General features: G+C 43.2%; 1 protein-coding gene and 1 long non-coding RNA gene across 4 annotated transcripts in view; one reads left to right on the top strand and one right to left on the bottom strand.

The window, feature by feature from the left end:
- The window catches only part of DCC (DCC netrin 1 receptor), a gene marked incomplete at its 5' end in the record, with an annotated part of 927493 nt that overhangs the window by 35277 nt on the left and 865691 nt on the right, over positions 1–26525 (bottom strand). For all 3 annotated transcript variants that reach the window (XM_083575505.1, XM_083575506.1, XM_083575507.1), the window contains 3 exons: positions 2914–3140; positions 10274–10436; positions 21296–21361. In XM_083575505.1, coding sequence (XP_083431631.1) covers positions 2914–3140; positions 10274–10436; positions 21296–21361 — 456 coding nt within the window. The remainder of the gene's footprint in view (positions 1–2913; positions 3141–10273; positions 10437–21295; positions 21362–26525) is intronic.
- On the top strand, positions 3019–11865 carry LOC310744530. The gene is made up of 3 exons (XR_014539609.1): positions 3019–3124; positions 5209–5369; positions 11773–11865. It is a non-coding gene; the product is annotated as an uncharacterized lncRNA (long non-coding RNA).

Below are 26525 nucleotides of genomic sequence, written 5' to 3'. Positions count from 1 at the left end.
GTTCACAGCAAAACTCCATTGCAGGGATGGCCAAACTCCCACACGCTAATTATTTGCTCAAATCAGCATTCTGCCTTCTGTGTGATTGGCCGTAGTGTTTAAAAGGCGGCGTATAATCACCCATTTACTCAGGGCCATTTGCTATAGAAATGAGAGTCTATGCAGTATATTTGGGAACAAAAATAAGTCTCGCTCTCTATTTAATGACACCAGATTTAAATGTTTTAGCTGGGTTACGAGCATAAAAAGTGGTTTAATATTACCCCAAATTAAGCTCTTGAAGATTTGGCAGGCTAATGATGAATGCAATGAGATAATGTTTTAGTTCTAAATGCGGTTAGGTAAAGGAAGCTGGGCAGATATCTTTTTTGCCATATGCATCATTTGCTATATTAAATACTGACATAAATAACCCAACTAGATCCTAAAGTATCAATTAGTAGTTTTGCCAGTGGAAGGTTTGCTAATGAAATCAGTTGAAGCTCGTTAGTGCTTCATTAAGCTTCGAATGACCTTTGAACTATGTAAATATCATTTTTCTCCATGTTGACTTCAGATCTGCTTTTTGCTCATGCTTTGCGGAAATAATGATATATTTGGATTGTCCGAGGCCAGATTTAAATGCGATGCTGATTGGGCTAAAATTGCTTTATCATTACGAATTCCATGCAGTGGGCTTCATGTTTAAACTGGGCCCTTAATCATGTCAGGGATCTGTGGCCCCAGCAGGTGCTATCCTGGCATCCAAATGGGCTGGGGGCCCAATTTAAATGTGGAGCTGGCTAAGCAAAACACTGATGCATGGATAAACAATTTTTGCCCCCAACCGGCATCACCGATTAAATCGGGCCATGGATATAATTAGCAAAGTTTCCAGCTAAGCACCAAAATGAATAAAGAGCACGCAGCCTCAAGCAGGAAATTCCTCTGGCTGCATTTTGCAAAAACTATATTGGCATAACCAGTCATGGACTTTGCCCACACTTTCTGCTCCATATTAATGAAGGAGGCAGTGTGGTATAATGGTTGGAGTGATGAGTGGTGAGACCAGGGTTTGAATCCCCACTCAGCCCCACTAAAGCTCATTGGGCTATGTTGTGCCAATCAACCATGAACTCCTTGCAAATAATGCAATACATGTACATAAACATAGGTCTGCGATTGGTGACCGTACCAGGTGCCTGGACCAGGGATTAGGTGGACCAGTTGGACTAGGGCGACCATGTTGGTGTAATGTGAACAATGGGTTAAATCACCCAGTGCTTGGGCTCATGTCTTGAGGAGCACATCCCCCATGTCTGGATGTTCTGAGATAAGGGTGCCAGGCGCACTGGGGTTGCCGTAGCAACACCAGTGAGGTCAAGTGTATGATTTGCTGAGCTGCTCGCCCTCCCATTGGTTCAGGAAATATGGCTATGTGTAGACAGGTTATAACAGTCTCTAGGGCACTGCTTTCACTATGTCTTGTCAAGTCCTGTTGCTGTACTGTTTGCTGTTGGGGTCTGACTCTGAATTTGTGAGAGTCAGGGGAAGAGGCTGTGGGTTTTACACAGCAGTGTTAGCTAGAATGGTGATAGTGCTAGTGGATCTCTCTGTACATATGTATCTTTACTTCAAGGACCCAAAGAACTGCATATAGTAAATAGCAGTGTTCAGCTTTGTCTTGTATCTGCAGACAATAAAAAACTTTGCAGCTTTGATCTGCGTAGGAGAGCTTTCCCCTTAATCTGGAAGAAGCTGTCTAGGAGCAGAAAATCTCTGAAGACTCTGCTGGGGCTGCACTTACACTGGTTGAGGTGTGGTGAACTACCAACTGACTTCCTCAAGTCACCAACAGACAAGGGTTCAAAAACCCACTCAGCCATGAAGCTCACTGGGTCACCAAGAGCCAGTCCTTGTGCTTCAGCCTAACCTACCTCATGGAGTGGTTGTCAGAATAAAATACAGTGGTACCTCTGGTTAAGAACTTAATTTGTTCCAGAGGTCCGTTCTTAACCTGAAACTGTTCTTAACCCGAGACACCACTTTAGCTAATGGGGCCTCCTGGTGCTGCAGCACTGCTGCTGCTTGATTTCTGTTCTCATCCTGAAGCAAAGTTCTTAACCCGAGGTACTATTTCTGGGTTAGCGGAGTCTGTAACCTGAAGCATCTGTAACCCAAGGTACCACTGTACCTTGAACTCCTTGGGGGAAAGGGCAGCACATTAATGCAATATATTTATAAACAACTGTAACATGTGCAGTCATACCTTGGGCTACAGCTACTTCAGGTTGCGTTTCTTTGGGTTGAGGACTGCTGAAACCCGGAAATACTGGAACAGGTTACTTCCGGGTTTCGGCAGTCGCGCATGCGCATAAGTGCTAAATTGCGCTTTGCGCATGTGCAGAAGCACTGAATCTCAACCCACGCGTGCGCAGACACAGGTTGCGAACATGCATCCCACACGGATCATGTTTGCAACTTGAGTGTCCACTGTATAGCCTTTCTTCCAAGGAGTCTCAGAATACACAAAAGCAGCAATACAAAACAAATCAAGAAAGAAAAGTCAACAGCAAAAAATCTTAAACTTCTCTTAAGCTCAGCACCTTTTTGGAGGGGGAGGGGAAATGGGCCGAAGGGCCAGAATTCACTGCTGGATTTTATTTATTTTTGCTTTTTACATTCCACCTTTCCTCCAAGACACCCTTACTTATCATATGAATAACTGCAGGATCAGGTTATCACTTTCATGCATTAAACCAAACCAAACAGAAATTCACAACAGAGAAAAGCTTTGATATTTGCCTCAAATTCAATATTTGTCAGTGATGGCCATTCACACATTCATCTGTGAGTCATAGAGGGTTTAGTAATGGAGTGTCAACAATCTCTATGCATGTGCTGACTGGCCCTTCGTACAAGTAGCATTATTACCAGACTGTGAGGCACTCTTGCTGCCCATCTGAGTTTCAGATTGGCTGTGGCTGCCTGGGGTGATGTCCTGGCAGCTCTGCATCGGGGAATCTCTTCCTGCTGGATCGGAACCCGCTGGCTTTTCGATATTCTTCATCTCCATCTCTTCATGGTGTATCCAGAGATCTGGGGGCCGCAGGTCTTTCTGGCTGCCCTTCCTCTTGCCAGCACTGTGAGTGGCACGTTTTCTGTTGGGGAAGAGAAAAGGAGTGGAAAGTCAGAACACCTGAAGTACTTCAATGCTGTGTAACTTTCCATCCAGTAGATAATACTATTTGCATCATCAGGGCTTCAGTCTTCAGGCTCCCAAAATTCTCATCACTAGTTGTGATGAGACTATATAACCATATAACACCGGTCTTGAAAGACCTACACTGGCTCCCAGTACGTTTCTGAGCACAATTCAAAGTGTTGGTGCTGACCTTTAAAGCCCTAAACGTCCTCGGTCCAGTATACCTGAAGGAGCGTCTCCAGCCCAGGCCTTTACTGTTGTACACATGAACATTTGTGTGGGCCCTTCCAGCTGCCATTGCCATATCTGGGATTCGTCTGTCGGAAATAACGTCTGAGCGGAATTTTAGGAATCGGTAAAAATGTCTGGGGAAACCCGGGCGTACAGCAATCCAGATCAGAAGGGTTGATTTTTTGGCAAATTTTGTGTCCAGATTTTCACTTTCTGAAATATGGCAACCCTAATTTATTTTACCTGCTCTAGAGCCAGGGGCCACCCCCCAACCAGCTAGGGAGGCAGCTTGCCATAGTTTTTAGCACCTCTGCAGGCTGTTGTCAAACTAGCATCCATTGTGGGCTGCCCATAGTCAACTGGTGACTTACTGCAACAACTTAATGGTGAGCTGGACCTTTCTTAAAGAGAAAATAAACAGTGGAATGTGCAAAATAACTGTTCATGCAACAAATCAGGCTTCGTATTATAGAAATGGCATGGAGAAGATGCTATTGGGGCAATGTTCCAGTATAGTATACAGCCATCACTGTTACAGTGATAGATGTCTTGATCTGTTGATCATCCTGCCTTCTGTGAAAGCTTCCTGTGATTTATCTCTCCTGCCTTTTAAGCTCTTATGCCTCTTGAGACCAGGATGACATCTTTAATTCCCAAGGGCATGGGGTCAGATGCCTGGCTCTGCTTGGTCTAAAAGTGTAACGGGAGCCCCAGCTGATAAAGGTTTTCAGTCCCTGTAATAAAGAGTTAAGGCAAGCCATTAAGTAGACAGGAAAGTGAACCTGTGTTGGTTTACTAAACTGACTTTATACACCCATAGTTATGTCTTCTACCAAAAAAGCATCTCCTGAGTCATTTGGGAGACTCAAGAGGTCCAGTTCATAGCCATAGATTGGGAGATTTACTCAGCTTGACCAGATTTTGCATCCCAGTATGAAAGTAGTTCATGTATGTTTGTATATATGGTCAATAGGTAAAGGTAAAGGGACTCCTGACCATTAGGTTCAGTCGTGACCGACTCTGGGGTTGCAGTGCTCATCTCGTTTTATTGGCCGAGGGAGCCGGCGTACAGCTTCCAGGTCATGTGGCCAGCATGACTAAGCCGCTTCTGGCGAACCAGAGCAGTGCACGGAAATGCTGTTTACCTTCCCACCGGAGCGGTACTTATTTATCTACTTGCACTTTGACGTGCTTTTGAACTGCTAGATTGGCAGGAGCAGGGACCGAGCAACAGGAGCTCACCCCGTTGCGGGGATTCAAACCACCGACCTTCTGATCGGCAAGTCCTAGGCTCTGTGGTTTAACCCACAGCGCCACCCACGTCCCTTATATGGTGAATAGAAACTACTCAATTCACTTTTTAGACAGGGTTGGCAATGCAGAGGTAAATACATTTAAGAACTGGAAGGAGTTCATTCAGATGCCCATAAGAACTTAAATAAGGCATTTATTTTTGAGGACTTAAAAAAAAGTTTGAATATAACCTGCTGCTGTTGCTATTTATAGAGTTGGATCCAGAGAGAAGTGCTCACGTGAGATGAGCACTTCTCTCTGGATCCAACTCTATAAATTAGGGAATTAGACAAACAGAGTAAGGCTATCAATGACTTCTAGTCATGATGGCTACATGGATCGGACTCTATATATACTGGGAAGCAATAGCAATGGATGGCTGCTGCATCTGGTTGGCCAGTCTGTGAAACAGGACCCTGGAGAAGATAGGTCTCCAGTCTGACCCAGCAGGGTTCTTCTTGTGTACTCCCATATCATATGCTTTCTTCTGTTACATAAAGTGACACCAGTTTTAGCTCCAGCTGAGGCTACCTGCCAACCCCTTCCAGCTAGACATCAGGCCCCATGCTGACAGCATATGTTGGGAAGATGCATGGAAGGCATCCAATGAGAGGAAATGTCAATAGTGGCTTGAAGGGATGCAGGCCTGCAGCTTGACAGAGTAAGTCATTTGTTAACCAGATGATACGCAACCGTTAAAACGGCTCCCTCCAGAAACAGAGGGAATAGTGTGAAGTTCCCCTTTTAGAAATGCGTTCTTTATGATGCAACAATCACCCATTAGTAGCATCAACCCTTTAATTAGTAGAGCTGGCTTGTGCATCTACACTTCCCCCTCTGTTATGCAGCATATGTTGCATTTATTTTTGACATACATTAAAATGTGTGTTTTTTTAATCCAAGGAAGCATTCAGTGTCAGATCCCATTTACCACTTTATGAATATTAATCACAATATGTTCTCTTGCTGTATGATTTAGGATGTCTGTGCAACTGACCACTCTTCACATTTTTTTAAAAAAGCATTTCACTTTTCATATGAGAAAAACCAAGTGCTCTTAAGCAGTTTACCCACATAGCAAATTATTGAGGATGCTGTTTACATAGACTATGGAATCCATTTCTTCTAAAAGTTGTTACATGCAAAGCTAAACCATGTCATTCATCTCGTATTACTATGTTCAGTAAATGGAAGCTGCATGTGGATTGTCTTGTCTATGTTTATCTATGACTCTAGTTCTATAGGTCATGGGTGGGGAATCTGTTCCCCTCTAGACATTGTTGGACTCGAGTTCCCATCAGCCACAGCCATCATGGCCAATGGGGGCAGGGATCATGGGAACTGTAGCCCAGCAACAATTGGAGGTTCCTCATCCATGCCACAAATGTACAGTGCAAGCGCTATTTGAAACGTCAAGGCAACTTTTGTTATTTGGGGGGATTTGATTGGTTTTTCAAATGACCATTCATTCAACCTAATTTGTGCTACGCCACAGAAACTTCAGCAATGTTCCCAGAAACTGTAAGTAAGAGGTTATAAATAATGAGTGTGTCATTCCAGACAGATCTTCGGTCTTGCATCAGCGACACTACTGCTGCCTAAAGACTTTAAAAGGAGAAAATTTAGCATTCAGTACATTGTTTATTTCTGCACATTACCACCAGTCTCACTGATAATAAGCAGTGACAGAAATCTGAGACAAGACTATAGAATGAAAGGACATCAATAACAAAGAAATGAAAATGAATGAGTCATCCAAATGTATGTTCTCCTTGTATAAACATCAGGTTTGAGTTTTGTTCTCAATTATTGTCAAGCTCCAGGACTTCTCAGGAAGCAATACCTCCCTGCAAACTTTCTATAATGAATTTTGACAGCCTGTTGCAATATAAATGTAGGGCAACCTGGCTCTGTTCTGAGTGAGTCAGTGAGCCAAATCCATTTATTTATGTCAGGCAGCATGGTGAGAAGAATGGGTTTGTTGTGGGGGGAGGGGCTATTGGCTTGTTTTGTTTTTGTTAATGTTTATATTATATACTTTATGGCTTTATTTTGCATTTTTATACTGTGAACCGCCCTGAGATCTTTGGATATATTTTTTTACCAGCGATGGGATCAATGGACTAATTCAATATAAGGCAGCCTCATCTGTTCTGCTGAATCTGGACCAGTTTGCAATGCCTTTATTCTGTGATACAACAATTTATATGGTAGATTTTTGTTTTGTTTTATTTTTTAAGAACCCAGACTAAATGAAGGGGACAAGACAGTTTAATTTAGTGTGGCATTGCTTACACTTGGGAATCTATTGAGAGCAAGCAGATGCCCTCACTGCCCTCTTTTCAGTGCTTATTAAATACTAGTCTGTCAGGGACAAGGATTCTAGTCTAGCCTTTTCTTACGACTGCTTGTTTTCTGTATTTGATTGCTTTAAGATAACTTTTTGTTTGTTAATTATGTTTCTTTGAATGCATATTTGACCTTCTTCCATAATCCTTTTTTTTTTTTTTGCAATGTTTTATCTGATGTTTTAATGTAGGCTATAAAGCACTTTTGAGATTTCCCCCCTGAAAACTATAAAGCGGTATGGAAATAAAATGAATGAATGAATGAACATAACAAATGAAGGATTGCATTTGTTTGGTATGCACAGCTAAAGGCTTTCAAGAATCTTCTAAATGAATAGAAGTACACCTTGAACTGTGCCAAACATATTTTATGTGGTGCTGCCTTGAATGTTCTAAAATTTCAGTTTTCAAGTAGAAACCAGAGATTCCAGTAAGGCAGAAAACTACTCAGACTGAGTAAATATTCTTCTTCCACCCTGGTTGTGATCAGTGCCATTGTGTAGCCTTGCTACTGCCTTACTGGCACAACTTTCCCCCTATACTGCTGCTGCTGTTTAACTTGGATTAGTTAGTGAGTGGGACATCTGCTGGAGTAGAATTCAACCCAGCACAAGATTCACAGCTAGAGCAGTAAACTGTCAACCTTCCCTCCACATGTGAAGGCGCTTTCTATTTATGCATGGGTTCTTTGGATTCCAGCCAGAATTTTGTATCAAATTTGCCATGATGCTGCTTTCCTAATCATATTGTTGTACTCTGATGCTGCGCAGTAATGGCAAATAACAAGTGAAACAAGAGCTCATTATTCATTACCATCAGGTCTTTCAATAGCTGGCTGGTGTGCAGTTTTTTGTCTTGCCAATTTAAAGCAATTATTGCCCCATATCAGTCCTCCTGTCAGTAGGGATTCTGCTCATACAGAGCTGTAAACAGGTACAAAGGAAGCCAAAGGATATCGATTTCAATTTGCCTCATTGGTCCCAACTGCATGTAAGCCAGTGGTATGAAATACTTGCCTCCTTTGTTTCACATGGCTCCATAAAGGGGCCTCAGCTGATATCAATGCATGAGGCAGTAAGGAATAAATCGTACTTAGAAACAAGAAATAATGTTGTGCAAATGTGTCTTCTTGCTTTACATGCTGTCACAGAAGGGCTTGGAGGGGAAGTGAAGCTCTCCTATGGTCATACACAGCCCAACCACGTCTGCGCTTAGCAGAAAAGAGTCAAGATTTTAAAGCAGAATGCCATAGCTAATGAGTACTGGAAACATAGTGCAAAGCTAAAAGAAGAACAATATCCCACGGGGGAAATGGCAGACTTCCTAGTGATGCTGCGTTCTTTCAATGCCAGGATGATAATTCCTCATTTTTATCAGCTTAGCTTCAAAGCCTGATCCAGGCCCATAGATGCTTGTCATGATAAGTTATAACTGTGCCAGAAGGCATTCTTAACATATACTTAGTTTCCCTCCCATTGCTAGTGAGGGCTGTCTTTGTTCCAGATAGCTTTCTAATATAATAGTCACAGATTGATGCTTTTTTCAGGGATGGGAGGAAAGACCACTCTCCTATGATCAAGTTGCCATATGGATTTTTGAGTTCTTTCTGGTTCTGGGAGTTATTTTATAACAAACTCAGAATCCATGTAAGCCAATAACTTGTCTCTTATGTGTATTGGATAGGCTTATGATCTTTTGCCGAAGTGCTTCATTTGAAACTGCTTCCTCACCCTAATTACATAATTTATCCTTAACAGAGCTTATTAAAGTTTCCTAACGCATTCTTCAATGCTACTAGTTGGCAGTATAAGGCATACAAAAGTCACTTCGCATTTGTTCTGGTTTCGCTTTACTTCCTCCCACCTCATTTGTGATGTCCCTAGGCATTGTGATGTTGGGCAGCAGACAGGATGAGTAGCTGAAGGTACAAAGGGGGAAATTCAGTGGGCAGCAGAGAATGCAAAAATTAGGGAGAGGATCCAGACAAGGCCTATGCTCTTTCCCTGGCAACTCTGATGCTGAAGCTTTTATAGTTCTACAAGCTTATGGGAAACCTATGAGTTGTCTGGGTGGGTTGACCCACCAAAAAGCATGGGAGGATGTCAGAACCTGGGAACCTTCAGTGCAGAACGCACTCCAAGGAAAAACAAAGGGTCGTATCTGATTAAGATGCACAGCGTAGACCTGTTGAAATCAGTTAGTTAGTCTTGGTTGATTTATGTCAAGTGATTTCAATAGATCTACTCTCAGGATGATGTAAAAGGTAAAGGACCCCTGAATGGTTAAGTCCAGTCAAAGGCGACTATGGGGTTGCGGCGCTCATCTTGCTTTCATGCCAAGGGATTTGTCCACAGACAGCTTTCTGGGTCACGTGGCCAGAAGGACTAAACTGCTTCTGGTGCAATGGGACACCGTGACAGAAAACAGAGCGCACAGAAATGCCGTTTACCTTCCTGCTGCAGTGGTACCTATTTATCTACTTGCACTGGCGTGCTTTTGAACTGCTAGGTTGGCAGGAGCTGGGACAGAGCAATGGGAGCTCACCCCGTAGTGCGGATTCGAACCACCGACCTTCTGATCAGCAAGCCCAAGAGGCTCAGTGGTTTGGACCACAGCGCCACCCGCTCCTAATAAGCATAATGTAGTTGAATACTACCCAAATAACTGGTCGCAAGGTCCCAGATTCTAGCCTGGTTCTGGCTTTTGATTCTGGGAGATTCTTTGCAGCTCTTCAGTTGTTATTTTTAATTTATATACCACATCCATATCAGAATGGCCTGTCAGCTACAAAGTTCCACTTGTAGCCAACTTCTAACAGTGCATCCTCCATGATGTGCTCTTTGCGCATGCATCCCATGTGCAAAATCCCCCCTAGATCTCTATCAACTCCTTATGTTCCAACAGGTAAAGAAGCCCCGTTGTTTCCTATGTTATTGTATTTTTGCCATTATGGGTGTGCATGCTTTACAACTTGGATTTCTGCCTGAGTTTTATAAAAAGTGTTGGGGCTGTCTTTCCTGGCCACTAAATCAAATGAATTTGACATTTACTTGTTCCACAAAAGTGATGAGACTGTGTGAAGTATCTGGATTCCTAAGCATATTTCACCATTGCACGGACTCTACTTTAGGGTGGAAAAAAACAGGTTTGCTCTGATTGACTTGCTCCAGAGCAGGATGGAAAGATTGATGGACAGGCATATTTTCCAGTTACTTACTTCCTCTGCTGTGCTGATGAACGCCTGGTACAAATCACAGCCACAATCACCACCACCACGACAGTAACCACCCCAACGGTGACAACGATGATGACAAGAAGGTTGCTGTTCTTCTGGGGTGTTACACTTCCATGAGGAGGGTGCATCTGCCCAATGGGGGGTTCTGGAAGAACATAAAAAGTCCTGAAAGACTGCAAACAGCTATAATGTAACATTCACAGTTTTCCAAATGAAAAAATAAGGAAGCATGAACCTTTAGCAAATGACTACTGAAGCCTTCTTTGATTCCTTTAAGCTGCTAAAAAGTTAAGGAGGACCAGGTCAACCTGACTATAAAGCTTGGGTGGCTAAGCTGTGGTCCAGTGCTGGAATACAAGTCCCATCATCCCAACAGTTGGTCCTAATGGCTGGAGGTGATGTGAGCTGGAGTCCAAGAACATCTGGAAGGCCAAAGGTTAGCTCCTTCTGCTGTAAAGAATCATGAAAGAGGACAATAGGAATTGGCCTTTGGTCATCTCCCTAAGGATGAGAATAAATGAATGAAAGAAAAAATCATCCGAAAATGTTAATAGGAAATGATTGAAAGCCAACTCCGATTAACATTTTTCAGGTGACTTTTTATCACTAGCTACCACTAGCTTTCGAGAACTTTCTAGGATTCAGTTTTCTTTTGATCTTACAACCCTGCAGAACTTACATGTTGATAATTGTACTGTGAGGAAGGGAGGGAGGAAGACATTAAAGGCAAAAATCTGCAACTCTGTAGCGACTTCTACATCGTGAAAACAGATTGTGTGAATGGGCTTTTTATCTGAGAGCCTAGGGTCTTAAACTGTAAAAGTGGAACTTAGAAACTGGAAAAGTTTGTTGTCTGTAACTTGAAGCTTTTTTTCTAGGAGCGTCCACAGAAAACCAGACATTTGGGCCAAGTTCCTCTTGCTTGGGCTGAAGATCTCAAAATATGTATGTTGACACATGTGGGCATCACTTGAAGCATAACTATTATGCAGAGTGAGAGCTGGCAAAGATTTCTATGGATTTCTATGAGGAGCAATTCTTTTTTGCACGTCAGTAAGATGTTTTATACTGCAGAAACACATCCTGTGATCTGAGCAGTGAAATATCATGGCTTATGAAAAATATCTGATGTATTTTGATGTGTAGGAAGACAAACTACATAATGCTCCACTGGCACAAATTTACTCCCCTTATTCCCCATCCCCACCTATAAAAACAGATACAATTTAATACCTGCCAAGTGCATGGGCATTTTGCTCTAAAGAACAGGGCTTGCTTGGGAAAGGGGCCATAAAACTCAGGGAATTTATGCTTTGACACATCATGGAAAAGGGGAGATACCCATCCATTGGCCAGAGAAGGAGCAGGTGCGGAGAACTTTTCTGGTAGAACACTTTGCTCCAATTGGGGGAGCAGAGGTGAAGGAAGGCACACTCTAGCTTCTGCCACTGGTCCCCAGGGCTTCGAATTCTGCCTCCTAGGAGGAAGGACTGTGCACAGCCTCCCCAATCCACTTTGTGGCTCCCTTCCTATCATCCTGACCTGTCCAGGGTCATCCCCAAGGCTACCTGCTCCACCCTGGATCCATGCCTGAAGCTGTTTAGTAGAGGTAAGGCTAAGGGTTGTTAAAACCCAATTTCTTAGTTATGATGAGGAGGGAGGTAGAGGGAGAAGGAGATATCCCCATCTTCCGACCAAGACCAGGCAGGTTTGATCCTGCAGGGTGTTACCCAATTGAATGAAGATTCTCAGCATTGCGATGGGGCACCAACCAGCACTGCAGAGAGTTAGATCTGGTGTGGTGCTGCTTCAGGAGGCAGGAAGAAGGAGAGGCCTGGTGGGAAGAAGGGCAGGCAGGGTGGGAAAGGCTTCCATCCTACCTTCCCTTGTGACAATGCAATTGTCCAGTAGGTTCCACCTTTTGTGGCTTCTCCTTCTTCCTACTCATGTCTACCTCTCCTTCCTGCCTGAGAGCCAGTGTGGTGTAGTGGTTAAGAGCGGTAGATTCGTAATCTGGGGAACCGGGTTCGCGTCTCCGCTCCTCCACATGCCCCTGCTGGGTGACCTTGGGCCAGTCACACTTCTCTGAAGTCTCTCAGCCCCACTCACCTCACAGAGTGTTTGTTGTGGGGGAGGAAGGGAAAGGAGAATGTTAGCCGCTTTTGAGACTCCTTCGGGTAGTGATAAAGTGGGGTATCAAATCCAAACTCTTCTGATGCCCCCTGACAGCCCTGGATTGCTCTGGGATGCACAACTTGACCTGAGGCTGTCTCAACCTGACCCAACCAATGCCTGGATTCCTCCAAAATGGCCCAATATGGCTCAGGGCTCAGGTGAATCCAGTGAACCCTACAGCACCCTAACGCCAGTCATTAACCAGTACAGGCTTCCTTCTTGCCTCTTTCCTTTGTATCACATCAATTGAATACTTAGCCTACAAGCAGCAATTATCTTATCTTTAGACCCCTGACAGTTCTTGGGAAATTTCAGGCACTTCCTAAGTCTTAAATAACAACACAGAAAGGAAGAAGCCATTTCATTTACTTCACACTAGCAGCCATTTAGTTAGCAATTGGTGGTGCCCATCATTTTATTAACATTATCTCCTTGAAGATGGGAGAACAGGAGAGATGGATTCTTATTTTCCTGCCCACTGGTGTTTATGGTATAATGAACCTCCTCATCTGTTGTCTAATTCGAGCGCCTGTTTTAACACTCAGCTCACAATCTGCCACAAATTATGTTAATATATTGGTACAGCACCCTTGATTCAAAATTATGATCGCTCTCCTCTCAGGAATCATTGATGTATACACCAAGCGCGGTGTGATGAGCTTTCTCTGTTTGTGCCAACAAAACCATGGCAAGGGACTGTGCACCTAATTTCATTCTTCCCTGCACTTACGTCCCCAAAGTATTTGCTGCTGCACTGAGTGTGGAGGGCAGAGCACAACTGAGCAGAATGGGGACACCTGTGTGAGCTGTGACTGCTTAGTTGCCACCCTGTGAGACTTCTACCTACCCGGGTATAGGTGCTCATTTTATTCTAAGGAGAATCATTTGGATCATTATTTGGGCTCAGGAGGATATCCAGAGGACTACAATGGCTGAAACTCTACAGGTGGGGACAACTCAAGACTTCTTTTTTTTTTACTGGCCGCTCAACCTTATTTCCATACTGGTGAAAGAACAAGTAAAATAGAAAAATAAACTCTTCTTATTATGTGCTGCAACTCAGACACTTCTCAAAAAAAGAAATCCTTGAGTAATTACCTTAATATTATATAATAACATGTTTCTCACTGCTAAAGCATGTCAAGAAAATGTTGTCATTTCCATGCTGGTTAAGTTTAATATTCTTTGCTTTATTATACTAAACCACCTACTCCAGAATTCATTTTAAGGCTTCCAGTCCTTTCGAAAGGAGATCACTTGGTTTAGTTCAGCTCATCAGTTAAGCCAGGCTGCTGAGGCTCCATGCTGAACTATAACTCCCATCATCCTGGATCACTGGCTATGCTGGATAGGAATGAAGGGAGTTGTGGGCCAACAACATCTGGGGTCCCGAAGTTGAGAAAGGCTGGGTTAGGATGTCTGACTGGAATTTGGGAGCCCAGACTCTGAATCCCCACTCAGCCATTTAGTTCACTGGGAGACCTTGGGCCAGTCGCTCACTCTCAGCCTAACCTACCTCACAGGGCTGTTGTGAGGCTAAAATGGGGAGGAGCAGACCTGTGTGCACCAACCTTGAGGAAAGGTGGGATATAAATGCAATAAATAAATCAATATTTATAGGTTATAACTGGATTTATTCTATGTTTGCTAAACTGTTGATCTTTGAATTCATTGAAACACGTTTTGTAAACTGATTTTGTAAAAAATACCGTATTTTTCGCTCTATAGGACGCACTTTTCCCCCTCCAAAAATGAAGGGGAAATGTGTGTGCGTCCTATGGAGCGAATGCAGGTTTTCGCTGAAGCCTGGAGAGAGAGGGGGGTCGGAGTTCCTGCCGGGCTCCCAAGGCTTGCGGATAGCAGCCTCCAAACCCGACCTGGTTTGGAGGCTGGCGGTGGGGAGAAGCGCTGCTTTCCCCACTGCCAGCCCCACAAGCTTGGGGGACAGCGGGGAGGCGGAGCGCCGCCTTCCCGCTGTTCCCCGACCTGGTCTTTGGGGCTGGTGGGGGGGGAAAGCAGCGCTCCCCCTGCCAGCCCCAAAGAGCAGGTCGAAAGGAACCCAAAGCCTCCAGAGCCCAGCGGGAACTCCCACTGGGCTCCGGAGGCTTTGGGTGAACGCACCTTGAACACACAGAACGCACCTTGTTTTAGAGGCGGAGAACAAGAAATCCCCCCCCCTGTTCTCCCCCTCCTATGGTCCGGTGCATCCTATGGTCCGGTGCGTCCAATAGAGTGAAAAATACGGTAACAATAAAAAACCCATGCTTTGTGGAGTTTTGTTTTTTTAAATTGTAAGCTGCTTTGAACACAGCTTAATATGGAAGGGCAGCATATAAATAAACTCAACCAACCAACCAATAGCCAGCCAGCCAGCAGGCTTCCATGCTAATGTGGCTCTACCTAAATCAGGCTTCCTCAATCTCAGCCCTCCAGATGTTTTTGGCCTACAACTCCCATGATCCCTAACTAGCAGGACCAGTGGTCAGGGATGGTGGGAATTGTAGTCTCAAAACATCTGGAGGGCCGAGTTTGGGGGGTCCCTGATCTAAATCAAGGCATTCATGTGCATGCTGCCATTGACCTCCACTAATGCACACAAGAGTAGGAAAAGAAGCCACAAAGTGGAATCCAGTCTGCATGGGAAGCTGCTACACATTAATGACTCACTCCATAGACCAACCTCCATATCAATGGCTTCATTTCTGACACAGGGCAGACATTTCATATGACACTGTTTCTAACCATCTGGTGTGCTTTTCCAATAAATACAGTTTGCTGTGGCTTTACAGGACATTCATGTGTTTACCACTGTAATGTAAAGCCCCCCCCCACCCTACAAATGTAATGCTTGAAAAGCTAGAAGATTTTAATATTCAAAACCGATAGAGAATGATTGATTTGATGCTATCTTTCCCAAAATAACCTTTTTCCAGAAGCTGCTTTTCCACAGACTCAAGTGATGCTGCAGGTATTAATCATCTGAATCCAAAGGATGCAACATGACTAGGTGGATATAAACTGATTTCCCTTTGCACTGATCCAAGCTTACTTGGCTCTGCACACATGATATAGTGATGCAAATGAGATTGCGGAGCACTTCTGACTTTACACCAGAGATCTCATCAATGGTTCTCATCAATGGTTCCTCTTCATCCTGGAGAAGAGTGACTAGTGGGGTGCCACAGGGTTCTGTATTGGGCCCGGTCTTATTCAACATCTTTATCAACGACTTGGATGATGGACTCAAGGGCATCCTGATCAAATTTGCAGATGACACCAAACTGGGAGGGGTGGCTAACACCCCAGAGGACAGGATCACACTTCAAAACGACCTTGACAGACTAGAGAACTGGGCCAAAACAAACAAGATGAATTTTAACAGGGAGAAATGTAAAGTATTGCACTTGGGCAAAAGAAACGAGAGGCACAAATACAAGATGGGTGACACCTGGCTTGAGAGCAGTACATGTGAAAAGGATCTAGGAGTCTTGGTTGACCACAAACTTGACATGAGCCAACAGTGTGACGCGGCAGCTAAAAAAGCCAATGCAATTCTGGGCTGCATCAATAGGAGTATAGCATCTAGATCAAGGGAAGTAATAGTGCCACTGTATTCTGCTCTGGTCAGACCTCACCTGGAGTACTGTGTCTAGTTCTGGGCACCACAGTTCAAGAAGGACACTGACAAACTGGAACGTGTCCAGAGGAGGGCAACCAAAATGGTCAAAGGCCTGGAAACGATGCCTTATGAGGAACGGCTAAGGGAGCTGGGCATGTTTAGCCTGGAGAAGAGGAGGTTAAGGGGTGATATGATAGCCATGTTCAAATATATAAAAGGATGTCACATAGAGGAGAGAGAAAGGTTGTTTTCTGCTGCTCCAGAGAAGCGGACACGGAGCAATGGATCCAAACTACAAGAAAGAAGATTCCACCTAAACATTAGGAAGAACTTCCTGACAGTAAGAGCTGTTCGACAGTGGAATTTGCTGCCAAGGAGTGTGGTGGAGTCTCCTTCTTTGGAGGTCTTTAAGCAGAGGCTTGACAACCATATGTCAGGAGTGCTCTGATGGTGTTTCCTGCTTGGCAGGGGGTTGGACTCGATGGCCCTTGTGGTCTCTTCCAACTCTATGATTCTATGATTCTATGATCTCATAGCACAAAGTCTACAGGGTTTCTCATATAGGAGCTTTATCTTGTACCCACCATTACCTGTGAACAGAGGGTTCAAGGCATCTTCTGTCTTTTTATTTTTTAAAAAACAACAACTTGGAAATGATTTTCACATTTCAAATCCTGGGAAACAAACCCAGAAGTCCTTGGCTTCCTGTGAAGTTTAATGCACACAATATGGTTTCCACCACTGACGATGCACATTGCCATCAACAGTCGAGACCCCTGATTTACCCAGGCTCTGATAAAGAAAATTATTAGGTGCAAAACATCATGGAGACCTAATTAAACAGGTTTTACTGATACCATCTATGACTTCGCTACCTGAAAGACAAAAAAGAAGTCATCTATCTACTGATAAGCTACTTTTTAAAAAAAGGAAGACAGAATCAAGAATTGCTTCCTCATCTTGTGTATGGAAGAAAAAAATAGCCCATCTGATTTAATCAGCTATGTGTCTTGTACTAATTTTCCATTTTTGAGGCTGGCTTTATGTAACCTTCAGGTTACATTTATTTTCTTCTTTTAAATTCATGAATCCCCATTAGGTATGGCGTGGTAAAGGAAAGAAGCCGGTAGCATGCCTTAACTGAAGTTGATAATGATCAGAAGTTATAAATCTTTTGTAAACCATAGGGGTTTTTTGTTCCTCAACTTGCAATATCAGGTCAGGCTTAATTAAAATTACATATCCCATCAGGAGCCTTTACGAGCAAAATGGAAACAAACCTCACTGCATGCATTTTATGTTCTTTTCTAATTATCTGAAAATCATTTTTATCATGTGAGAGCAATTTTAGTAGCCATTTCAGACATCATCCATCAGGAAGCTCTTCTTATTGAAAGGCAAAGATGACTTGTACAACTGTATGCCCCATTCAATGCAATGGGGTGACATCCAACAAGGGGCTCCAATGGCGTCTCTGGAACTGATGTACTTGTTTCCCCTTCATCCCTGGCTGTCACAAGAGCAGATGTGGTGCTTCTTCTGCCATGAACTCTCACTCTTCTTCCTAGGGTGCTACCCTGTGGTTTCTGAAAGGTCACAGGGTATTGCAGAGCCTCTCCTACAAGGTGTGACCTGAAAGTTCAGTGAATGGTCACAGAAATCGGACAGCGAGAAATATTCGAACATGTATACCTTACAGGTCTTCAAAGTAGGCCCTCTCTAATACAGTGCACCATTGACAACGTTCATAGAACTGTTGTAAACTTCTGGAGAAGTCCTCTTTTCGTACTACTTTCAGTTCCCTTGTCACAGAAGCTTGGACGTGTGAAATGTTGGGAAATCTGTGCCCTTGCAGTGCAGATTTCAGTTTTGGAAAAAGAAAGAAATCCGGTTGCACCAGATCGAGAGCATATGGAGGGTAAGGTAAAGGTAAAGGGACCCCTGACCGTTAGGTCCAGTCGTGGCCGACTCTGGGGTTGCGGCGCTCATCTCACTTTATTGGCTGAGGGAGCCGACGTACAGCTTCCAGGTCATGTGGCCAGCATGACTAAGCTGCTTCTGGCAAACCAGAGCAGCGCACGGAAACACCGTTTACCTTCCTGCCTATTTATCTACTTGCACTTCATGCTTTCGAACTGCTAGGTTGGCAGGAGCAGGGACCGAGCAACGGGCACTCACCCCATCGTGGGGATTCAAACCACCGACCTTCTGATTGGCAAGTCCTAGGCTCTGTGGTTTAACTCACAGTGCCACCTGCATCCCTCATCTGGAGGGTAGAACAATTCATATCCTCAGTAACAATTTCACGTGGAATATGCAATGCTTCCACCACCATTCGGACAGAAAACATCGACCCTGCATCAATAGCTCACAAACTCCATCAACATTTGCTGCCGTTCTGCTCGTCAACAGTGTGCCAGAATGAGAGTCATCTACAATGGTTTGCCACCCTTCACGGAAATGCTTAAACCATTCATACACTGTCTTTCGAGTTACAGCTTCATCTCCATACAGAATTGTGTGCATTTTGTGGGTTTCTGATGCCGATTGTATGTTTGAATATTTCTCGCTGTTTGATTTCTATGACCATTCACCGAACTTTCTGGTCACACCTTGTATTTTGTTAGGGATCTGAGTAACAGGTTTGTTTGGGGTGTGTCAGAATGGAGGCACAGATTCCAACGCATGGAGTGTCCCATACACTTTCATGGCTGGCATTGTACAAAAGAAAACAAAGGATTTGCGTTGGCCAATTTAAAGCAATACTAATATAGATTTGTGTGGGTGGGTGGTGTTGAGACAAAATAGGGCCTGCTTCTTAACACAGTGCAATTTCCTGGCTCTGCAGTTTATATCTGCTAAATCTACAGTGTATATAATGACTGCTCTGTCATGGCTAGGAGAAGCCAAGGAATAATGAATTTCCCCCCAATTATCTATTCCATTCCCCTCTTTAATCTCCCGAACTTTCTTTTCTCACAAAGACTCTTTTGCTCCAGTGATTCTGGCGGCACCCTCACATGGGAAAGGACTGTAAATTTATTGCAGGCTTCCACCCTGCTTAATACCTTATCACTGTCATCTGTTTTCCTAGCTTGTGTGTTGGGTCACAACTCTTTGAAAGCTTTGTTCAAGCTTCTCCTGACCTCGCCTGCTCACCTAGCTCAAAAGCATGATGCTGGGGAAAAAAGATGTATCTAAACTGATCTGCTGAGCCGTTGTAAAGGTAAATAAATGATTTCCCCGGGGAGCTGGAGCTGCGGTGACAGTGAAAAGTCGCAATGTGATTCCATGTATACATGGGACATGACAGCAGCATAGTGGTGGACACTAGAGCTTACACCAGGGGTAGTCAACCTTTTTATACCTACTGCCCACTAGTGCATCTTTCTTGATGGTAAAATTTCCTTGCCGCCCACCAGTGCTCGATGGAAGGAGGATTCAGCTTGTGCCATAGAACTCCCTACCGCCCACCTAGAATCCTGAAACACCCACTAGTGGGTGGAAGGGACCAGGTTGACGACCCCTGGCTTAAACACTGATCAACAACACTCTCACAGGATGAAATGCATTAGCGCCATGCAAATCTGCTTCCCCAAAAGGGATTGGACAGAAATACAACAGGCAGATCTAGGGATAGGGTTGCCATACATCTGGAATGTCCCAGCCATAGCCTAAATATGGCAGTCGGAAACAGTGTCTGGGCAGAAATCGCTGCAATGTCCGGAAAATCCAGATGTATGGCAGCCCATGTCAGAAGTCTAGATTTTGGTGATTTCCCTTAAAAATAGCTGGAAAACTTCTTTTTTGAGATTGTGCAAAAGAAAAGCTCAAAAACTTTGGGCAAGAGTAAAAAAAGCTCAACAACTGTGCCCCCCCCCCAAAAAAAACCCTCAAGAACTTTTGTGTCTGGATTTTCACTTTTTGAAATATGGGAAGTCTATCTGGGGATGGCTAGCCAGAAAGCAGGGAAGTTTTTAATCTGTGATATTTTAGTGTATTTTTGGTTTCTATGGAAGCCGCCCAGAGTGGCTGGGGAAACCCAGCCAGATGGGCGGGGTACAAATAATAAATTATTATTATTATTATTATTATTATTATTATTATTATTATTTCAGCTTAAGCCAGCTGTACTCAGTTTCTCTGAAGGAATAACCCAAACACCACGAACCTTCTGCTTGTTTCTTTCACACAGAGAAGCCTTCCAAAACCCTCTTGAATTACAGTGGTACCTCGGGTTATGAACTTAATTCATTTCGGAGGTCCATTCTTAACCCGAAACAGTTCTTAACCTGAGGTGTGCTTTTGCTAATTGGGCCTCCTGCTGCCGCCGTGCCGCCGGTTCGCGATTTCCATTCTCATCCTGGGGCAAAGTTCTCAACCTGAGGTACTACTTCCGGGTTAGCGGAGTTTATAACCCAAAGTGTTTGTAACCTGAAGTGTTTGTAACCCGAGGTACCACTGTAATTAGAATAGGAAAGATCTCTACACATCAGATCCATACTTTCTACACTAAGAAATGCAAACTAACATGCAACTCCTATCAGCCTCTGCCAGCGTTGCCAATTGCCAGGCATGATGATAGCTGTGGTTCAAAACATCTAGCACCAGATGACATTGCAAATCCCAGAGCTGCTCACTTGATGGAAGCCATTAAGGGGTTCACAGAGCCACGTATCTCAGCTTTTAGCTCCTATGACCTGTCAATGTGCTGTACTAATGTTAAGTGTTAAGAATCCTTGTGGTGCTGCCGTATACGCTGGGGCATTCTCCAAAGTCGTATTTCTCATAATTTCACCAACAAACTCTGACTGTTATGGTAGGGGCTGTGGCTCAGAAGCAGAGCATCTGCTTACATGCAGGACTCAGGTTCAACTCCTGGTTTCTCCAGGTAGGGCTGGGAGAGACTGCCTCTCTGAAACCCTGGAGAGCAGCTGCCAGTCAGTTTAGACAATACTGAGTTAGAGGGACCAGCAGGGCTGGTTCAGCATAAGGCGTCTTGCTATGTCTTCTTAGGCCAAGTTGCCTGTTTACGACAGCTGCAGCTGACTGTGCCATAGTAAAATGTATTATTCCATCTGATGAATGCAGAAAGATTTGATGAAAGTGGAGACAAGGAGGGGGACACGGATAACAAAGACATTCTGGAGTTTAATTGTATTGAACAAAGAAGGCCAATTCAGAGGGAAATGGTTTTAGTCCATATTTACCATTAAGGCTGCTTCGGTCGATCAGATTTGTGTCAACCGGCCAGTAGGCCCCATCGCCATGACGACCTGCGAAAAGGAAAACGAGCATCAATGCAGAATGGCTGATATACCTGAGTCAAGACAGGCTCAGTTCTTCAAGCAGTGTTGATCTGACGTTTAAGCTATTAGATATTGTAAGAGGAGGTGACTGAACAGCTGCCTGAGAAAAATCTGCCATAAAAGCAGCCTTTTCTAAACCAAATCTCTGAGCACTTTGACGCTCCCCAGCCACATGCTGCTTGTCATTACTCTGCTATTCAGAATTGCTAGTTAAAAGTGACAAAAGAAGGTGAGGATTGTGGCATGAGCTAGAATATTCTCTCTCAGAAGATGACAAACCTGACAGCAGAGATATTCATGCATCTTAAGACAAGTTTAGTGCTAGATGTGCTCACTTATCAGAGGTCCATTTTCCTCCTCAAAGCTCCAGCTTTGACATTTTATTTCTGTGCATGGAAACTGTATTATTCTGCCAGGTGACACCATGTCTCTCTATTATTATTTTTTAGAAGATATTTATTAAAGTTTTAAAGGTTTATATAAAATAGAAAAAACAAAAAACAGAAACAGCAAAAATACATACAAAACACATACAACAAGAAGTATAATTTCAATCCCTTATATTCATAAAACTTACTTTCCCGACCTCCTCATACCTCCCCTTTCTGTATTCCAATCTCTAATTAATTCAATTCAGCAAATCCTTCCCCTAATTTCTATATAATTTTTGACCTTTCTTTTCTTGATTACATAATCATTACAGCTAAAAACCACTTAATTTCTGAATCAACATCGTTCTAACATTCAATAATTTTACAATGTTTCTTGAGATAGTCCTTAAATTTCTTCCAATCTTCTTCCGCCGTCTCTTTTCCCTGGTCTCGGATTCTGCCAGTCATTTCTGCCAGACACCATGTCTCTCTAAGGCAGTGATGGCCAAACTTGGCCCTCCAGCTGTTTTTGGACTACAACTCCCATCATCCCTAGCTAACAGGACCAGTGGTCAGGGATGATGGGAATTGTAGTCCCAAAACAGCTGGAGGGCCAAGTTTGGCCATTACTGCATCAAGGCATCCACATCTGGGGTAGTCAGTGGGAAGCCCAATGACAAACTTTAACAATGCTAACTAGGGCTGATGGAAGGGTATCATGAACTAGACCAAATGCTTTCTTGGCATATATGTCTCCTGTTGACTGATTGACTTTCATGCAAAGTCAAATCACTCAAAAGGAATATATTACCAAAAGCTGAAGTGTTTTAAAAAATAAAATAATAACAATCCTGCTCTTGTATTGATCGATTCTGTTTTCACTTTGTGTTGCCTGGTTCCTAACTGTTCGTATAATATTTAATAATATGTCACAGAATGAAAAAAAATATATTGACAGATGGTATAGAAATCTTGTAAATAAGTAAAATATATAGCCTCCTTTCACACTCTGTTATACCAAGCAGCATAACAACTTCTGGACGTCGTATTCCAGAACATAGTAATGGATGTGAGTAGACTTTGTCAAATACAAATGGAAAGTGGTTATTTTACTATATGAAGTATTTTTGAAAAAGTGAAGTTCATTTTTAGAAGTATATATTAGCTGTTTGAAGGACGACACATATAATAAGCTAACCTCTAAGGGCACATGGCTATTACACATATAAAATTGTACGAAATTATAGCAGTTTCTTACAATAGCAGGATTTGCAAACTGTTCACAAATTGCCTCACTGCCTCCCGGTACTAATGATGTTGAGTGACACTATGCTTATTATGCAAGTCACATTTTCCCATGACTTGACAGAAAAGAATGACTCAGCAAGTGTGGCACTGCACTGCACTGCCATTCCTTCGCAAAGACTCACAAAAAGGCCCTCTAGCTATCTTTGTTCTATATCAGTCCTAGGATAGATTCTCAGAAGAGTCAGAAGCACTCTAGATAATTTCTAACTGTGCCAGTTCTAGCCCACAGTGATTAAACCAGGCAGTTTACTCATATACTTCAGCTTCATTTCTTAAAGTGATTATTATGGATGTATATGTGTATATAGAAACCCGGGGGGGGGGCGTTGTGGTCTAAACCACTGAGCCTAGGGCTTGCCGATCAGAAGCTCGGCGGTTCGAATCCTCACGAGGGGGTGAGCTCCCGTTGCTCGGTCCCAGCTCCTGCCCACCTAGCAGTTCGAAAGCACGTCAAAGTGTAAGTAGATAAATAGGTACCACTTCGGCGGGAAGGTAAACAGCATTTCCGTTTTGCCAGAAGCAGCTTAATCATGCTGGCCACATGACCCGGAAAAACTGTCTGCGGACAAACGTCGGCTCCCTCGGCCAGTAAAACGAGATGAGCGCTACAACCCCAGAGTCGTTTGTGACTGGACTTAACTGTCAGGGGTCCTTTACCTTTTTAAGTGTCAAAACAAAATAAAAAAAAAACTCCTTCCAGTAGCACCTTAGAGACCAACTAAGTTTGTTATTGATATGAGCTTTCGTGTGCATGCACACTTCTTCAGATACACTGAAACAGAAGTCACCAGACCCTTATATATAGTGAGTGGGTGGGGAGGAGTATTACTCAGAAGGGTGGTGGGAATGGGTGATTGACTGATAGGTATGGTAAACTTGTTGACAACTGTTAACGACTGCAATAGGTCTTACAGGAAAAAGCAAGGGATGAGATGGCTAAAAATAGCTTAATCATGTATAATGAGATAAGAATCCAATGTCTCTATTCAGACCAGGTCTCTACATGGTTTTAAGTTTGGTAATAAGTTGCAACTCAGCAACTTCTCTTTCCAGTCTATTTCTGAAATTCTTTTGTAATAAGACAGCTACTTTGAGATCTTGTATAGAATGTCCTGGGAGATTGAAGTGTTCTCCTACTGGTTTCTCTGTCTTGTGATTCCTGATATTAGATTTATGTCCATTTATCCTTTGGCGTAGGGTTTGGCCTGTTTGTCCAATATAGAGGGCTGAAGGGCACTGCTGGCATTTGATGGCATACAGCAGACCAACACAACTACCTACCAACAACCGGGCAGAGAGATCAAAGCAGAGTTGGGAACTACAAGATATGTTATCCTGATTACCCGCATGCAGCAAATTCAGGGTCTTAAATTACAACGGAAACTTTATAGACTCGTAAAAATTACAGGGTTTATAGTCTCATAAAAATAACAGGGCTGCCCCACAGGCTCTGAGTGGTCAGGCATACAACTGATGGATTTGCCCATGTTACCTTGGAGGTGCACACCGTGAAACGAGTTTAGGAGAGGCTCTGCAGCAGCCCGCAGGGAGACCTGACATATGCTTTGAGAATGATGGTGGTTAACCTGAGAAGTTGTTTCATTGTGCAGGAGAGGCGCCTGGAGCTTAGGTACACCTGAAATTATTCCTCTTTGCTGATTTGCCTATCAACAGTGTGAAGTGCTCTGGTTTGAAAGGCCCAATTAGGAATGTAAGGTCATTATCATCACGGGCGTTTTCAGCATAATCAACTTCTCAATCAGGATAATTGCAGAGCCATTGGCATTTGATCCTCGGAAGCAGAGTAGAGTTGCACAACGGCTCAGTCGTAATCATTAGAAATGGAGAGCAAATTAGTCATTTTGCACCCACGAGCAGGATATGTGGTATTTGTTTGTTTTTGTGTGTGTGTGTGTGCATGTGGTCAGAAATCTTAGACCAGCTGGAACTTGCACCCCTTGAAAAATTGTCACATATTTACTGTACAAATTTTAGAAAGAATGCTGGAACATGTGGAAGAAGTAGGCAGCAGCGATGTTCATGTTATTAGAATGGTTCCCATCCCATTTGAGCAAAATTCTATCCTTGCCCAACCATACCTTTTTGCTGTTTTCCTAGGGGCGGTGAGAGAGACACAGACCTTTAGCTTTACAAAAAAAACCTGTGGTTAGTTTTAAGCTCCAATTATGCTGGAAAATAATGTAATGAGTGCGAATATATATGAGTTGGTGATTTCATTCCAATCTACCGAAACCTCCTATAATTATCAAATAAGACCCACTCCAGCTTTAGAATATATTCTAAAGTGTTTTCAAAATAGACCTTCTCCTTAGGGATGCAAAAGACTCTAGTTTTATCCATGAAAGCAAAAGGTCTGAGCTTTTGATTTGTGGCAATTAGGCTGATAGCAGAGCTATAAATCAAATAGCCCTTAACAAGTCTAGTGCATGGCATTTCAACAAAACTAATCCAACCAATATCTCATATTGGATTTATGGTGATGCAATTTTATTACTCAGCTTAGACTTTGCTTAGACATGCAAAGAGAGCCTGAAGATCACCAGAGGGAGTGTAATCCTGCTCATGCTAGACCACTCAGAAGTGTTTGATAATTTGATAATCAATCCGTCTTGACTACCTGAAATGGATGGGAATGGAGAGCACTGATTGACAGTAGTTCTGTTCCTATTTGAGGGGTCAGCATTTGAGGGGGGCTCTGTCTCTCTGTCTCTCTGTCTCTGTCTCTCTCTCTCTCTGTCTCTCTCTCTCTCTCTGTGTGTGTATATATCATTGCTCTCTCCAATTTCCCTGTGCTTTTCAATAACCATAAGGAGCCTCTGAGTTTTGCTATGGAAAAGTAACACTTCAGATTCAAAAGCAAATTCAGAAGGACTTCTGTGTTTGCCTTATATAGTAGAACCTCACACACTTTAGATTACTATTTAAGTTGAAGAGATGGTACCTATGTTTGCATTTTTCCTCTTCCTTGCTTTTAATTGTTGTGACGTTTTATTTTTTAGAGCGCAAGACTGTGATAAAAACTATCTTGTTTTTATTGGTTCTATGCCAGGTACTGCAGGAGCCCATTCAGCTGAAAAGTGGGGAACAGATGCTCTAAATATATAAATTACTTTAAATTAAAGCTGAAAACCAGGAGAATCCTAGGGCTGCAAGGAACCTGAAGGGTCATCAAGTCAAAACCCTGTAATGCAGGAACCTTTCGCCCAAAGTTGGGCTTGAACCCATGACTTTACCAACTGAGCTATCCCAGAGTTCCTCGCCAATCTTGCTTTGCTAGAAAATCTTAAAATGACAAGTAGATGAAGACAGAAAACAATTCCAAGGTGACATTCCTCCAAGGTTAGGATTGGACATATGAATAGCACTGAAAAATTATTCCAACAGCACCAACACCTTGGCATATTACTCAGTAGTAAGTCCCACTATGGCCA

Source organism: Podarcis filfolensis (genome assembly GCF_964270895.1).
Source record: "Podarcis filfolensis genome assembly, chromosome: 11".
Lineage (NCBI taxonomy): Eukaryota > Metazoa > Chordata > Lepidosauria > Squamata > Lacertidae > Podarcis > Podarcis filfolensis.
The sequence above is the reverse complement of the archived record's forward strand: the minus strand, read 5'-3'. Positions and strand labels throughout refer to the sequence as shown.